The 17,863-nt window shown below is 44.2% G+C and overlaps 1 protein-coding gene across 1 annotated transcript in view; it reads left to right on the top strand.

Moving 5' to 3' along the window:
- Window positions 1-17,863, top strand: part of LOC124720404 — a 120,125-nt gene that overhangs the window by 62,671 nt on the left and 39,591 nt on the right. The window contains exon 4 of the mRNA XM_047245741.1: window positions 7,016-7,181. Within this exon, the coding sequence (XP_047101697.1) occupies window positions 7,016-7,048 (33 nt within the window). The 3' untranslated portion in view covers window positions 7,049-7,181. The remainder of the gene's footprint in view (window positions 1-7,015; window positions 7,182-17,863) is intronic.

The raw sequence follows: 17,863 nt of genomic DNA on the forward strand, positions 1-17,863 counted from the left end.
TTTAGGGTCAACTGCCACTTTTCGCACCATTCAGATATCTCTTCTAAGCCGGCCGGTGTGGCCGTGCGGTTCTCGACACTTCAGTCTGGAAGCGTGACCGCTACGGTCGCAGGTTCGAATCCTGCCTCGGGCATGAATGTGTGTGATGTCCTTAGGTTAGTTAGGTTTAAGTAGTTCTAAGTTCTAGGGGACTGATGACCACAGATGTTCAGTCCCATAGTGCTCAGAGCCATTTGAAACAAATCTCTCTTCTAAATCGTTTTGCAGTTTTTTTGATCTTCTGATGATTCTATTATTCGATAAACGACAGCGTCATCTGCAAACAACCTAAGACGGGTACTTCGATTGTCTCCCAAATCGTTTACATAGATAAGGAACAGCAAAGGGCCTATAACACTACCTTGGGGAACGTCAGAAACCACTTCTGTTTTACTCGATGACTTTCCGTCAGTTACTACCAACTGTGACCTCTCTGACAGGAAATCACAAATCCAATCACATAACTGAGACGATATTCCATAAGCACGCAATTTCACTACAAGCCGCTTGTGTGGTACAGGGTCAAAAGCCTTCCGGAAATCCATAAATACGGAATCGATCTGAAATCCCTTGTCAATAGCACTCAACACTTCATGTGAATAAAGAGCTAGTTGTGTTTGACAGGAACGATGATTTCTATGCTGAACGGCCTAGCCGAGCGGTTCTAGGCGCTTCAGTCCGGAACCACGCTGCTGATGGGGTCGCAGGTTCGAATTCTGCCTCAGGCAAGGATGCGTGTGACGTCCTTAGGTTGGTCAGGTTTAAGCAGTTCTAAGTATAGGGGACTGATGACCTCAGATGTTAAGTCCCACAGTGCTTAGAGCCATTTTTAATGTTTTGTGAACCCATGTTGACTGTGTGTCAATAGATAGTTTTCTTCGAGGTAATTCATAATGTTCAAACACAATATATGTTCCAGAAATCCAGCTGCATATAGACGTTAACGATATGGACCTGTAGTTAGTGGATTACTCCTACTACCTTCCTTGAATATTGGTGTGACCTGTGCAACGTTCCAGTCTTTTAATACGGATCTTTCGTCGAGCGGACGGTTGTATGTGATTGTTAAGTATGGAGCTAATCCATCAGCATACTCAGAAACGAACCTAATTGGTTTCCAGTCTGGTGAGGAAGACTTGCTTTTATTAAGTGATTTCAGTTGCTTCACTACTCTGAGGATATTTACTTCTACATTACACATGTTGATAGTTGTTCTTGATTCGAATTCTGGAATATTTACTTCGTCTTCTTTTGTGAAGGGGTTTCGGAAGGCTGTCCTTTGGCAGCACTGTCTTCGGTAGTATCTCCATTGTTATCGCGCAGAGAAGGCATTGATTGTTTCTTGCCACTAACATACTTCACATACGACCAGAATCTCTTTGGGTTTTCTCCCAGTTTTCGAGACAAAGTTTCGTTGTGGAAACTGTGAACTGTGGATTTAATTTCAAAGAATATTCTTAAAAATTTACTTTATGTACTAGCAATTCATCAAGAACATTAACACATTTAGTCACACTATGTGAGCGTGGAAGTAGTTGCCAGGGAGTAACTTATGAAATCAAAATAAAATTGCTTGCAACAAATGGGAATTTTATTCCTAAAAGCATTTTTTTTAAACAGATTTAAAATTATAAGCAGAAAGCACCCTCCAAACATCAAGTTACAATTTATTCAGAGGCAGAAAGAAACAAATTTTTGAGTGTATGAGCTTTCGGACTGAGAACCTTGCCGCCCCCTTTTGACACGGCCGCTCACAACAGCCTCTGAAAGACTACACTGGTGCAAATCTGCAACACACCAGATTACCGTAAAGTAAAAGTTTTAACAATTCACACAAGCACACAAACTATGCACCCCAAAGGAGGGATGGAAATGGTACAAAAGACTAAAATTAATAGATAAACGTGCCACTGAAGGCGCAACTTGATTTTAGCTTCTAAGAATGTCTTATGGTGGAAGAGTGGCAATTTTATTTACTAAAATGACCATTTAAATAAAAGCCCATGAAATGCAATCTAACATAAAATTATGCAAGGTTGGCCAAACATGCTCTACAGTACACATATACCGCCTCTCCAGATGATAGGCAAGATAAAAACATATTTAAGGAATTAGGCCGTTAGCATTAAATTCGTTCACACACCGAATCCGAGAAACATGACAGAGGCAGCTCCGAACGACAGACAGACACTAACTGCCTAACAAATGCGGACGAGAGGCAGAGGAGCAAGCTGGGGACGAGAGACTGACCCAGACTGACCCACTGGCGAGCTGACAGCGCCCCTTACATGCACGTGAACAGGCAGCCTTTCCCCTTTCCCACCAGAGGGAGACAGCAAGGCTGCGATTGCCACAGCGGCGCCACCGCCAGAAACGGAGGGCGACTGCTCCACACTACGCGCTGCGGCGCGCTCTTCAAAACAGAAACTTTTACCACGCCTCAAACTGTTATAAGCATCTCACATTGAAGTCCGCGCTAAATTTCGAGCTTCTGTAAAAGATCACCAATCTTGGGAATTTTGCGTCTGTTTAAATTTGGCACGTTTGTTTCGCTGTTTCTGCAAAAGTGTTCTAACTCGTTTTGTGTACCGAGGAGGATCAGCTGCGTCGTTTGTTGATTTATTTGGAATAAATCTCTCAACTGCTGCCAATACAATTTCTTTGATTTCAAGTCACATCTGATCTACTCTTATTTTATTAATTAGGAATGAGTGGAGATTGTCTATCAGGAAGACGTCAAGTGAATTTTTATTTGCCTTTTTGAATAGGTATATTTTTCGTTTATTTTTTGAGGATTTGGGGATTACAATATTCAGTCTCGGCACGACAACCCCGTGTTCACTGATCCTTGTATCGGTTTTGATGCTCGTTATTAACTCAGGATTATTTGTTGCTGAGAGGTCAAGTGTGTCTTCACAACCGTTTACTATTCGCATGGGCTCATGAACTAATAGCTCGAAATAATTTTCAGAGAATGCGTTTAGAACGATTTCGGATGATATTTTATGCGTACCTCCGAAATGAAACATGTATTTTCGCCCAACATATCGAGTGTAAATTAAAGTCACCACCAACTATAATCGTGTCGTGGTTGCGAAGATGGACCTCGCCATGGACGTCGGGAGTGAAGTTGTGCACAGTTTGAGTTGTAACACGGCGTCCTGTGGCTGCACGAAAAACATTACTCAACATGGTGGCGTCGCCGTCAGGGTTCCTCCGAGCTATAATCCGTAGGTAGCGGTCATCCACTGCAGTAGTTCAGTTCATAACTAAAAGTGCCATTGTGATTTCTCAGAATTTTTGCAAAATAAATAATAATTTTCGTTAGTTTCATGTTTTTCTTACACTAACTAGCACTACACCAGTACCCAAATATCCGACTAGCTACGTAAGAAATTTTGTAAATTTTTGTGTCATTACCTTACAGCAGAGGACTCCAGAAGATATTTATTGCTGAAAGTTTTTCAGGCATTTCTCTTTAGGAGCGTCTGTCTGACTTCTGTAGTAGTGTGGGGATGTAAATTGCATCTTGCAGTAGCCACAGGGTAAAGGGTACATCTCAGATTAATCCCTTGCGCAGAATAACAGAATAGCAACCCCACGCACACAAGAGCCACAGTGGCAGAAAGTCAGATGCCCCTTCCACAACAGATACGACACTGCTACGGCGTCACAGGGCACGCAGTCCTGATGTTGTCTTCGATTTGCAGAGAATGGGAGTCCATATTTCATTGGATATTACGTCCAAGTTCTCATTCAAATGAACAAAAAATACAAAAAATATGCAAAGTTTCGAAATTTTTTTGAGACAATGAAAAGACATACGTTCAACTATATTTTAGATTTTCGATACAAAAAAGAAGAAAATGGAGCCCATAATCGAGGTCTGATCGAAAACCTACGAGTTTGAAGTACACCTGCTGCGTAGAGTGTAGCCTCTAGAAGTTATCTCAAATCAAAAATGGATAACATCTGTAGATACTACACTAAATTTATGGGAGCTTGTACCTAACTACAATGAAACAACGTTAAATTTAGCGATATGATGTTAAAGCGAACTCTGTGTTGGATTTTTTTTTACTCTTTATGGCTTTACAAAAAGGAGTTATTACTTTTCGGGAGTCAAAGTTAGAAGCTAATAGGTTGAACCGTTTTTATTTTATGCTGCATGGAGTTTCAAAAAATCGTCTCTCGAGGAAAACCATGACTAAAGTTTAGGGCTAACTTTTATATTAATTATTAACTGAATTTGCGTAAAAACTATGTCATTACACACTTTTGATGTCGCTGAACACAAATCTGAAGTTAGATTTTCAAAATTCAAAATCGATAATCCATTATGGCTGACCGAATATTATCTTTTGGCCAATTTTAATCAAAATGTGATAAAAATAGTGTTTTCGTTACTTATGTTTAGTCTGCAGCCGGCCGCGGTGGCCGTGCGGTTCTGGCGCTGCAGTCCGGAACCGCGCGACTGCTACGGTCGCAGGTTCGAATCCTGCCTCGGGCATGGGTGTCTGTGATGTCCTTAGGTTAGTTAGGTTTAAGTAGTTCTAAGTTCTAGGGGACTTATGACCTAAGATGTTGAGTCCCATTGTGCTCAGAGCCATTTTTTAGTCTGCAATTCCAAGACCTATATCAACATTCCTGACGCAAATATCTTTCAAAAATGCAACAAAAAATCGATTTTTCGACCATTTTGAATGAGAACCTGGCCTTAAGACTGAGTGATTTAACGGACGACGTGCAGTAGGGTTTGTAAGCCTTCGTCACACCAGGAACGAATGCATGCAGTCCTGTGGACACGGATACGTCTTCACGGAAGACCGAAGTATAGCCAGGACCTCCTCGAGAAACAACCACCTGCTCTTTCTGATAGAACTGTTGATATTTTTAAAGGTATCGAGTATCCGATAATCGATATTTAAATGGCATCAACATATAGATATTCGATAAACATACTGATAAAATATCAATCTATCGGCTCATGAAAGTATCTGCTTGAGATTGTAAATATACTGCCGGTTTTAGAGCTCCATATTTAAGTATCCATTTACACACACCAAAAAAATGTTTTGCATCACCTCAGTTCCCAGAACTCCTGAAGACAGTCACTGATTATGGATTTTGTACCACAGACACAGTCCCTTTGACTGTTCAGAGATGTCACAAAACCTGCCAAAAAATGTAAACAATCGTGCACGAGCAGCGCCTATTAGACGGTTGGGGTCCCACAGCCGATCAGTTCCGGTCATTCCACCAGGAAGGACGTACACGGCTCGTGTTGTCTGTAGTTCAACCATGCCTAGATACCGCGGTTCGATCGCGTCCACATTGTCTCTTTGTGCCAGGAAGGGCTCTCAACAAGGGAAGTGTCCAGGAGTCTCTGAGTGAACCAAAGAGATGTTGTCCGGACATGGAGGAGATACTCAACTTGAATAGTTATCCTTTAGAATGTTGCTAGGTACGGTCGCGGCTGTCGCTTGTGAAATGCAGTGAAGTGTACTGTTGTGGAGGAAATACGGGGCTCGCAAGAACTGTAGTGCACAATACTGTAAGCTGCGATGACTGCCGTCCGCGCCGCTCGCTGCTGACAAATAAGATAACTCTCCTTCTGTCTGGATTGACCTCCGCCAGTCAAACTCTCCCTATGCCTTGATGAACTCAAGGACTTCTATTCGCCCCTACTACTAACTATTGGCGTGGTACACTGGTCAGATAACCAGTCCACCGCGATGCCACTCAAAATTCGCTCGCAGGCCTTTAACTATTACTTAGTCCGTTCACACCGCACAATAAGTGTGTCGGCCAATACAGTGAACAACGCTTAATCGCAAGGACTCAGTATAGACTCACACTTCGATTCGCTCTCGACAGAGGTGCTCTCCCAGTGAAGTACTGAGGAGAGACTTGTTCCTCGCTCTTTGAGTACATGTACGAGCGCGCACGCTCTCGTTACGCATTCTCGCTCCAAGAGCGACAACGGAACGGCCCCTCTCCATGCCAGACGTGAAGGGGTATATCTTTTGGTCTCTTCCATTGCTCCTTCAGCTCAAGGCGTCAGAAATATCGTCTGCCAATCAGCATTGCTCTTCTAGGGAGTATGACGCTCTGTTTAAGGCGACCAATCCGGAAATCTGTAGTATCGGCGTTTGGCGTTTGCTGTCTCTCTGCGAAAATCTCTGAAACTGTGTGCTATGTGTAAAGAATGCGTAGGCTGGCCGCTCCCACACAGTGTAGCGGAATTTGCTTTTAAGCCGAACATGGGGTCGTCCCCCCTTTCACTCGGGCAAACGCTGTCTGCTCTGCAGGCGGTCACCGGCCGACGTAGATGGGTTGGGACCGGCCTCCTGGCGTGCGGTTTCGCCTCTCTCGAGCTAAAAGCTGCTGTGCCGTCGTGTCTGGAATGTAAGTGTGTACGCCAGCCTCGAGTATTTCAACCACGGTGCGCACTTGCGATTTATTAGTTATTTGCATATAATATACATGAATTCATACAATACTGACTTTATCTTATCGAGTTTGGGTTCGAATGAAGCGTCTTGATGTGCAGAATATAATTGTGAGGGTGGAGTATGTAAGCAATGAAGGTCAGGAGACCACAACGTCTTAGACTCTGTTTCTTAATTTCACTCGTGTTAGGCGAATGCCTTGAGATTTCGGCTTTCCTGTTCCTGTCTTTGTCATGCTCCTGATTGCTGAGAAGTATCAGGATGTTCACTCATTGCTATGTTAACTATTAGAGTGTGAATTTCGACATCCTTTGTTATTTCCTTAACTTACATGTACCAATATATGATGGCCAAAATGCAATAAGCGTGTCTAAGTTATGAAAGGAGCAGAAAAGAAAAATAGGAAGAGACTGCTACATCTGATACTCAGTAAAGACCTCGACAAAGAATAATCCTACAAGTTGAAGTTTTGATTTAGTCACAAAACCTGTATTGTGTAATTACATCGCTACCTCTGTTGGCAGGGCACCTACTACATGCATCGGTACTGGACATGACCGATCACCTTAAAAAAGTTCGTCGCCTTACCTTACGGGAAGTATAAATTGTACATGAAGGGTCTGAAGGATGGAAAAAGACAAGTTTGTGTGCAGCTGGTCATCGATATCTACGAAGTCGGATTTTTCCAAGGTAAGAATTTGATCTTTGAGTAACACATGATCACGAGTAATTGTTTCAGTAGAGTTATGAAATTCCACAACCGAGGGCTTCGCGGTCATTGAAGAGCTGCACGTAGCAGGTAAAAGTCCTGTGGGTAGAAAAAGTTTCAGTCGTAATCATTTAGCGGAGAAGCCAAAAAGAAAAAAAACTGGCTGCACACAGTGCCCTCCCGTCACTGACACCGGCTAAAGCCAAGCCTGCCTCGGCGTTGTCTCCTGGGGAGAGAGAGTTTCCTCCTTGAAGTTCGATGTAATACACAGCAGTCAGCTGCATTTATGTGAGTGGTATACCTGATGATGTAAACAAATTTATGTTCGTACATTCCAAGCACATACAACATGACAACAAAAAACTTCACGTAATGGCAATGGGAAACAAGTACAATTCTTCTGGATTGTTACAGAAAAAAGCGTAAAGAGCACGTGCAAATACACTAATTTGTTCTGAAGCGATATGCAATTTTCTGTTGGTTAAATCATAGTTTCCAATGAAACTGTGAGCTGGACCGAGACTCGAACTCGGACCTTTGCCTCTGGTGGGCAAGTGCTCTACCAACTGAGCTACCCGAGCACAACTCATGCACCGTCCTCACAGCTTCAATTGTGCCAACATCTCGTCTCCTACCATCCAAATTTCACACACGTTCTCCTGCGAGCCGGCCGCTGTGGTCGAGCGGTTCTAGGCCCTTCAGTCCGGAACCACGCGGCTGCTACGGTCGCAGGTTCGAACTCTACCTCGGGCATGGATGTGTATGACGTCCTTAGGTTAGTTAGGTTTACGTAGTGCTAAGTTTAGAGAACTGATGACCTCAGATGTTAAGTCCCATAGTGATTAAAGCCATTTGAACCATTTTTCTCCTCCGAACCTCGCAAAACTAGCACTCCTTAAGAAATTATATTGCGGAGACATGGCTTAGCCACAGCCTGGGGGATGTTTTCAGAAGGAAATTTTCACCCTGCAGAGGAGTCTTCTCTGATTAGAAACTTCCTGGCAGGTTGTAACTGTGTATCAGGCCGAGACTCGAACTCTGGACTTTCGTGCGCGAGTTCTCTACTGGCTAAGCTACCCAAGCACAGCTCACACCCCGTCGTCACAGCTTCAGTTTGGCCAGTATCTCGTCTCATACCTTCGAAAGTTCTATTGGAAACCATGCAGGAAGGTTAGCTGGCAGAGCACTTGCCCACGAAAGGCAAAGATCCCGAGTCTCGGTCTGGCATACAGTTTTAGTCTGCCAGGAAGATTCAGAGGAGCGCATATTCCACTGTAGAGTCAATACTTCATTCTGGAACCATCCACCTGTCTGTGACTGAGCCATGTCTCTGCAATATCCTTTCTCCCAGGAGTTCAAACTCTGCAAGGTTTGCAGGAGAGCTCCTGTGAAGTTTGGAACCTAGGAGACGAGGTACTGGCAGAATTGAAGCTGTGAGGGCTGGTCGTAAATCGTGCTTGCTAGCTCGGTTGGTAGAGCAATTGCCCGCAATAGGCAAAGGTCGCGAGCTCTGATCTCAGTCTGGAAACATAGTTTTAATCTGCCAGAAAGTTTCATATCAAGTGCAGAGCACATGTCCGCATAAGGCATAGGTCCTTTGTTCGAATCTCCGTCTGGTACACAGTTTTAATCTGCCAGGAAGTTTCATATCAGTGCACACTCCGCTGCAGAGTGAATATTTCGTTCATAGTTTCCGATGTTTCCCATGAACCACGGACTTGCCGTCGGTTTGGGTGGCTTGTCTGCCTTAACCGTACATATCTGTACTGCGTGTACAACAACAATGGAGTGATGCCTGTCGAGAAGCCAGACAAACATACGGCTCCTGAAGAGGGGCGGCACCCTTTTCAGTCGTTGCACGGGCATCAGTCTGGATGATTGACTCATCTGGCTAACCAAGACGGCATTGCTGTCCTGGTACTGCGAGCAGCCTACAGCAAGGGGAAACTACAGCTGTAATTTGCCAGTTGGCATGTAGCTCTACTCTATGGTTAAATGGTGATAGTTTCTTGTTGGGTAAAAATTTCTGGGAATGAAAGAATCTCCCATTCGGATCTCCATGCAGGAACTACTCAGAAGGACGTGATCACCAAGGAAAACAAATCTGGCGTTCTACGGATAGGATTCTGGAATGTTAAATGCCTTAATCGGGCAGGTAGGTTGAGAGGTGGCATGAGCCCCCTCTCATATTTCTATCTTACGATTCTCCTCTCTAATTGCATGCGGTGGAAAGTTGCTATTCCTTCACACGCGGACTTCCCACGCAGCGTCTCTCGTCACCCGGGTGGTCCGGTGACAGGCGGGCTCTGCTGATCTGGAAAGCTTTAAGCCGACGGGTGTGAGGAAGTCGAGTGAATGCTTTGCAGACACCGACATTGTCAAGAGGCACGCCCGCAGAGCTTGAAGTAGTGGCTGGGCTAGAGGTTCCATTACTTCGCAGAAACTTAGCGAAAACACTTTCTGGCGGGCTACCAGCGAGGCGTGGGAATGACTTGTGTACCCAGGCAGCTGTGGCGGGAAAATTCCCGCACTTTCTGCAAAATAGTAACTGTGATTGGCTTGCTCAGAGCATAGCTCCGTGACGTAGCAAGATCGGCGCAGAAATTGGCGCCAAGAATCTCCATTGGTGGAATGGTAGTGTTCCGGCAATGGAGTGGAATTTCCGCCGGTTTTCGAGTTGCTGATTGGAACGTTTAACCACGGCCACTGTCGTGGGGGCGGGAATGTTCTGTGTTCGGTTTTTGTACGGGTGCTCTTGTGGGTAGTCGGCTCTCGCCTTTCGGTCGAGGACGTCGAAGCAACCAGCCAACGGCTCCGGTACGGCAGATCGTGTCCTGGGAGTCAAGAAGTCGGTTTGGTAATGTATGTCCGCAGCACCGGCAGATAGGGATTTTCCTAGGTGACAATCAGAGCTCAGCAGAGCGCGCCTGTTCGTCTTTTTTTTTTAACTTTGTTCTGTCTTGGGTAGCAGCAATTAATGTTGGGTTGGCTATGTGTTTTCTCTAAGAATTGAGTTGCTAGGAATTGGCTGCACATATCACTTCGTCATAATCCTCACAATCTAGTTTAGGGACAACTTCACATTCACAGCGTTTGTTTAAGTATCCAATTAGAGCCAATTTGATGTATTGTTAATGTTTCATGTGTTGTTGTTTATTATTTTGTGTTTAGTCTTAATAAATCATATTGTTATTTTGGACAGAACTTTCATTCTGTTAACAGGTAGAGCAACCCCATCATTCCTCACTATGTTAATGAAACCTTCGTTTAATTAACTTATTTATCAAATTAAATTATTGCAGGTGCCAAACTCTCTTCTACTCCACCGGCAGGGTTGATTAGAGTCAGTTCGCGTATTTTTTTTATCCTTGTGCAACAGCAAAAGTTGGAGTTAGAATAGGGGGGGCTTAGAGCATCATGTACATATGTAAATTCTCTAAGAATTGAGTGTTAAAAACACTGCTAGCCCCGGCACCTCGCATAAAATGGCGACCCTTAGCCTCGGATCTTTCCTGAGAATCACTGATTAACAAACAGTATTCTTAGTACGAACAATCAAATTTTTTTTCTCTAATTTTTTTTATTGATTAATACCCAAGTTTTTTCTGGTAGTTCCGCGTTTAGTTTTAAGTAGCGGCGCATGATTACTGTTTTTGTTTTCAGTGTATATTTTTTTTGGTCATTGTTTTTGTGTTCCTTTGATGGTGTGTCCGTATCACATCACACTTTGTTGGGTTTGTGTGCGGTTTCTGTACCACAACAAATCGTGCGTATAATTACAGCGTTGGAGCGGCGTTGTTGAAACTTTATGTCTATGTGTAAAAATATATGGAGTAGATTAATTTTATTGTGCATTTTAGATAAATTTGTTTTTCATGAATGATAACGAGAAGTAAGGCACGACTATTATCGAGCGACGCTAAAACAAAAGAGGATAGCATAATGGATAAGGGGCAGTTTACCAACGGGAATAGGTTCGGAGATGAGATGGGCACATTTTTAGCAGGACAGGACGCCAGGGTCATTGATGAGGAAGGTGATTTGGACGCGATCTTAGAGCAGCGTTGCAGCCGTGATTATGATAGTGAGGTAGAGGATGAAACAGAGACAGTCACACAGGTCGAGACGGTAGCAGAAGTTTATAATCAAACGAACGAGAGCAGACAGGGGCCAGCTCGGCCACGTCAGAGCTCTAGCGCCCAGGTGTCCAGAGTTACATCACCCATGTGTGACGAGGATCAAAATGATGACATTAACCCAATACTGAGCTTCCTACGATCAATGAAAGAAGAAGCTGACGAACAACGTAAGAAGGAGAAGGAAGAAGCTGACGAACAGCGTAAGAGGGAGAAGGAAGAAGAGGAGAAACAACGTAAGAGGGAGAAGGAAGAAGCTGACGAACAGCGTAAGAAGGACACTGAGGCAATAATTTCGCATATAGGGAAAATTCGTGGGGAATTACTAACAATAAAGAAAGAATGTGGAGAAGTAAAACAAATGTCAATGGCTGCACAAAAAGTAGCAGGCCTGGCCAAAACGGCGGCAATAGGAGCAATGAAAGTCGCGGAAGCAACTTCTAAACTCGCAGGGCGCTTGCGACGTACAACACAATCCCACTCAAAATCCCTAGCGTTCTTAAAAACTCAGGGTAATATCGCGGTTGCGAACAACACGAAACGAATGGAAGAAGTAGAGAGTCGGATAGCAAAATTAGAGCAAAACGGGCACACGAGCACTGCGCGTTCGGATACCAATGATGGAGTACACAGAATTATGTCTCCGAGGAAAAGCCCGCCGTGCTCTAGCCCAATGACCGAGTGCGGAACTAACAATGCACACGCAGAAACAGCGAGTAATAGCTCCAATAATTGTAGCCCACTTGTGAATTCTGAGTGCCACTTCCACTGTGATACAGAGGTAGCACATCACAGTTATCACCAAGATAGAACAGGACACTCAGCAGACGTGCAAGTATCGGAAACGAGTGACAACACCAGTGCGAGGATCAGACAGGATTTTGATCAGAATCATTTCCTGTCGATACTAAAATTCCAGAAGTTCAAAGAAAATGGAGGGTCGATGCATCCGAAGAGCTGGGTGATGCAGTTTACAAATTCATTACCGGCATCATGGCCAACCCAGGCAAAATTAGAATTCATGTGTGGACACATCGAAGGCCAAGCCGCGGAGAAGATGCGGGGTGTAGCAGTGACGTGTCGGACTTATCAGGAATTTGTTGGTGCATTCCTGCGGACCTACTGGTCAAAGGAAACGCAGGACACGATTAAAGAGGAAATAATATTTTGTCCTGAACTGGAAGTGTCCGGCTATAGGAGCGCAACCAAATTTCTTGATGAGTTACTCAAGAAGAATCAATTTTTAGATAGTCCATATAGCAACGGAGAAATCATTAAATTTTGCTTTTCCAAATTGCCAGTTAGGTACCAACAGACACTTGTCGGCAAGTGTGGATCTGACATAGAAGCATTCAAGAGTCTATTGCGCGAACTCGAAGTAGTCTTTGATAAACAAGACGCAAAGGACAGGAAGAAGGGGCAAAGTAACAAATACCACGGGCCAGGAAGGGAAGACGACAACAGATCGCATAATCGCACTGGTCAGTTAGGAAACCAGGGTTACGGAAGTCAAGGTTACGCTGTTCAAGGTTATGGAAACCAAAGACACGGAAACCAGAACGTCAGGGAGCAGGGTCAATCTAGACAAGGAATCTGGGATAGGAGGAATAACGAACGGCAAAGCGACCGTAATTGGAGAGAGCGAAACCAAGGACAACAGTGGAACCAGGAGATTGAAACTAGACCCGCAAATCCTAATGCACGTCAGAGGAGGGGGAGCTTAACAAGAAATTGACGCCAGACTAGTGCGAACACAGGCCGCCGGAATTTCGCACGTAATCTCGGACCTGGCCAACTACGGATGATACATTACGAAGATTTATCAGAAATCCTGCTCGAGGAACATAAAGCAACTCCTCGACAAGATCGGCAGCCTCTTATCACAGTAGCAATAGCTGAAAAGAGTATGAATGCGATAATAGATAGTGGAAGCTACATAACAGCAATATCTGAGGCAGCATACAAGAGGTGCTCTCAGGAGATGGACTGGCCTGTCCTATCGGTTAAGAAAACCAAAATAAAAGGGGCATTAGCGGGTAAATGTACGGAGGTCACCCAACAAACAAGACTGGAATTCTCCTGCCAAGGACACAAAATAGAGTCTAACTTCTGGATCGTGCCAAATCTGGCGATCGACATGATAATAGGAACGGACTTCCTAAATGAACATGAAGCGATAGTTGATCTAGGACGAGGTGAAGTGGTTTTGAGGAAAGGGAATCCCGTCCACATTAAGTTCGACGACCAGCTGATCCCAGCTCAACTACCGTCTAACTGTGTACGGATAAACTATGCGTGTCTGAAAGACAGAAAGGAAGAACAGGTCGACGTTGCGGGTAGGGGAGAGGACACGGATGAGAATGAAGTCGGAATAATGGGAGAAATAAAGGAGAAAATAGGAGAAAAAGTGGAAGCAATAAAGAATATAAGGTGCGACCACCGCAAAGAACTTCATAAATTACTAGTAGAACATGCGGAGGTCTTCCTTCCCAAGACAGGATCAATAAAGAACTTCCAATATGAATTTCGTGTACGTCCGCACAACCAGTTTCGTGTGCCACCCTATCCAATCCCCTTGGCATATCGACAGAAAGTAGCAGCTGAAATTGCGCGAATGCTGAGTGAAGGAATAATAGAACCTACGGCTTCAGCCTATAATAACCCGTTAAGAGTAGTCGAGAAGGCAGATGGTAGTATTCGTTTAGTCTTGGACTCGCGACAAATTAATACCATAATAGAACCCGAAACAGACAGACCGGAACGATTGGAGGAACTCTTACAAAATTTCCATGGAATATCAATCTTCTCATCAGTTGATCTAAAATCGAGTTTCTGGCAGATCGAGCTCCATCCAAATTGCAGACAGTACACAGCCTTTTTAGCATTTGGAAGATGTTACCGGTTTCGTCGTCTCCCATTTGGTTTGAACATTTCGTCTGCCGCATTCATTCGGGGACTGGACGGCATACTAAGCGATAATTTGAAACGTCATGTCACCAGCTATGTGGACGATTTGCTGATCGCGGAGAAATCTTGGGGAGAGCACAATGCGGTCCTCGGTGAACTCCTTGCGACATTCAAGGAATACGGAGTGACTATCAATATCGAAAAATCGAATTTTGGGACGTCCTCTGTCAAATTTCTAGGACATATCATCACGGGTGAGGGCATTGCGCCAAATCCCGAAAAGATCGAAGCGATTGAAAAGTTTCCCATTCCTACGACAAAGAAGCAGTTAAGGGGGTTCTTGGGGATCATAAATTTTTACAACCGCTTTATACATGTCAAAACTCAGAGCAGTCCTAGGTTGCATCAACTTACAGGAAAGAAGATTCCTTGGGAATGGGATGAGGCGGCCGAATCCGAATGGAAAGCATTAAAATTCGCATTATTACAAGCACCCATCCTATCACACCCTAACTTAGCAGAAGAGCTTTGCATAGTAACGGACAGTTCATACTCAGGTCTGGGTGTCATGGTGTTCCAAGACTATGTACATGAAGGAAACAGGGGGTGGAAGACAATTGCGTTGGGTAGCAGAGTACTAGCCAAGAGTGAGAGGAATTACTCAGTAACCGAGTTAGAGGCGCTGGCTATTGTATGGGCGTTTGAAAAATTCAGATACCTTCTGTTTGGTCGCAAGACGAGGGTGTACACAGACCACAAGGCACTCGAGTTCTTGATGACTGCAAAGCTTAATCACAGGCGGCTCATGAGGTGGGCATCATATCTGCAGCAGTACAACTTTTCGATAGAATATATCCCCGGCAGTCAGAACATTATTGCAGACGCCTTATCACGGTTACCGATCGGATTTGAGCACAACACGGAAGAAGATCTGGAGGAAAATCACTACTGCCTTTTCTATATGCAGAAAGTAGCCTTTGAAAATTTTATTACCTGTAGTATGCATGACATCAAGAAGGAGCAAGACAAGGACCCTGCCCTAGTGTTATTGAAACAGAAATGGATAGACAGAAGACACGCCACCATCAGGGAGTTCTACCTCTTGCGGAAAGGCATAATTTTCCACCGAAATTATGCCAATGACACTGAATGGGGGGTATGCATCCCTGAACACCTAATAAACAAGGTTATATGGCATACTCACCTCAGCTATGGACACTTCGGACCACGCAAGTGCAATCTCAAGCTAAGGACCATGTGTTACTTTCGAAACATGGAGCGTCGAATTCGGAGGGTACTGTCGGTGTGTAAAGACTGCCAAAAGGCTAAGCACACCACTGTGAGCATGCAGGCACCATTATACCCAATCGTACCGACCAAATTAAGACAATTAGCAGCAACAGATTTGATGGGACCTTTGCCAAGAACAAGAAGAGGATATACTTACGTATTAGTGTTTGTTGAACTAACGTCCAAATACGTTACCTTTACGCCACTGAAGAGGGCGACAGGACGAACCGTATCACGAGCCCTAATCCGGGATATCCTACCACAGGTTGGTCATGTGAGTAGAATTATTTCTGATAACGGGCCACAGTTTAAGTCAAAAACATGGAAGGAGACGTTGCGTCGATGTAAAATTGATCCCATCTTTATATCTTCACACCATCCGAGCTCGAATGCTGCAGAACGGGTTATTAAAGAACTCGGAAACTTGTGCCGGTTGTACTGTAACAAACAGCACACGACATGGGACGTTTTCCTTAAAGACTTCCAGGAGGTGATCAATGAGGCACCCCATGGGATAACAAAATTGGCACCCATTACAGTACTGAAAAACCGGATTCCTAAGGACTTGATATCCAAGGTCGTAAACTTCCCACCAAGATCGCGAACGCAGCACCAAGCCATAGTGGATTTGGCTCTCAAGAGGATACGGGCTGCAGCAGAGGTCAGGAAGAGACGTGCCGACAGGGGAGCTCGTCTACGACACTTCCAAATTGGACAAAAGGTGCTCGTTAAGTCTTTCCGACTTTCGAACAAACAAAAAATGAAATGCCAAAAATTCTATTCTGTTTACAACGGCCCGTACCGTATAAGGAGAGCAGCTCACCACAATGCTTATGAATTGGAGACGCTGAAAGGAAAGAAGTCCATAGGACTCCACCACATCTCTCACATAAAGGAGTTCGTGGAATAGTAGTAGTGTAAGTGGTGTACATAGTAGAATGGGCAAGTACATGAACCTTGCTATAGTAGTAGTGTAAGTGGTGTACATAGTAGAATAGGCAAAGATATGAACTTTTCTTCGGGGAACAATACTCGTCGCATTAATAGATTAAGATTGTTAATAAAAGTAATAACACGCTGCGTTTTCTCGCATAAGAATGTACTGCTGTTAATTTTTTGTCTATGTTCGGGATCTCCTCTGTCGTTGCGATAAAAGGCACTACCTTTCCATGAGAAATGTTTTTGTCCTTTCCTATCTGGTGTCCATGTTGAGGGATAAGGATGAGTGACGAGATGTCGCACAAACGGGCGCATACAAGAACGTGCTCTTAGAAGCGTTCTGAGAAGTCGTGATACGCTCCATAGCGGCCACAGCCAGTTCGTGAGACGTTCATACCAATGCTTGCAGGCACGCGTCAGTGCACTGCAAGATTGTGGTATATTGCGTGATTTCGAGGATGAATATTGGCAGTATAGTTTTTACAGTGATGCGCCAACATCGTTGTCTTGCAAGTCGGGGTGAACCTGTGAGCGTTTGACTCCAATGGTGCCCTAGGGCCTAGACGGTAGAAATGCGAGCATAAAGCCTACCATGCCAATGTGCTGGTTGGGGATTTAGCATGCTGCTTGCGACTGTCACAGATGAATAACCAGTGACTCATACTAGGATATTCGTGAAATACTGTGTAACTGGCATGTGGTGGGCGACTGAATCCTCAACAGGAACCAGACTTGGCTGGGTCAAATTACATTGCCTCTGGAAAGGTGCGCTTTCATTGCTAAGACTGCATCACATACAAAATTAAGTTCAACTATAAATTTATTGTCTTGTATAGCCATGGCTAACCCAGTCTCCGGAGTTTCAGTGAGGCGTAGTGAGAACTCGGAGGCCATGTCGTACGGCGCGCACATCACTGTCGTCAATAGCGGCGAGCAGCGAGATATCTCAGCGTAACAGTAATTATGTAAGAGTGTTGTATAAGGTAAAAAACAAAAAAAAATAATAATAATAATAAGAGAGTACCATATACTAGGATAAATTAAACTTTAGGATTTTACAATAACTAGATCCTTAATATTGTGGCGGTTTTCTACCACAAGTGTTTGGCGCGCTTGTTAAGATGCTATTCTCCAGGTCACCAAACCACAGACCCGAGATGGAGGGACGACGGGCGAGCGAAAGTAGCATAGTTGCATGTTCTTTATAGATCAGTTAAACTTAGACCTGCGTAACAACATAATTTAATTAAAAGACATTGAATGTAGATCGTTGGCAAATGGTAGTTAATTCTTGAGCATGTCTACTGTCGATCTATATAAGTAATAGTAATATTAGTGCGGGCCTGCACATTTAGTTGTTCATCCATTACATAGCATCAGTTATCACACAC

The sequence above is a fragment of the Schistocerca piceifrons genome, chromosome 11, assembly GCF_021461385.2.
Source record: "Schistocerca piceifrons isolate TAMUIC-IGC-003096 chromosome 11, iqSchPice1.1, whole genome shotgun sequence".
NCBI lineage: Eukaryota > Metazoa > Arthropoda > Insecta > Orthoptera > Acrididae > Schistocerca > Schistocerca piceifrons.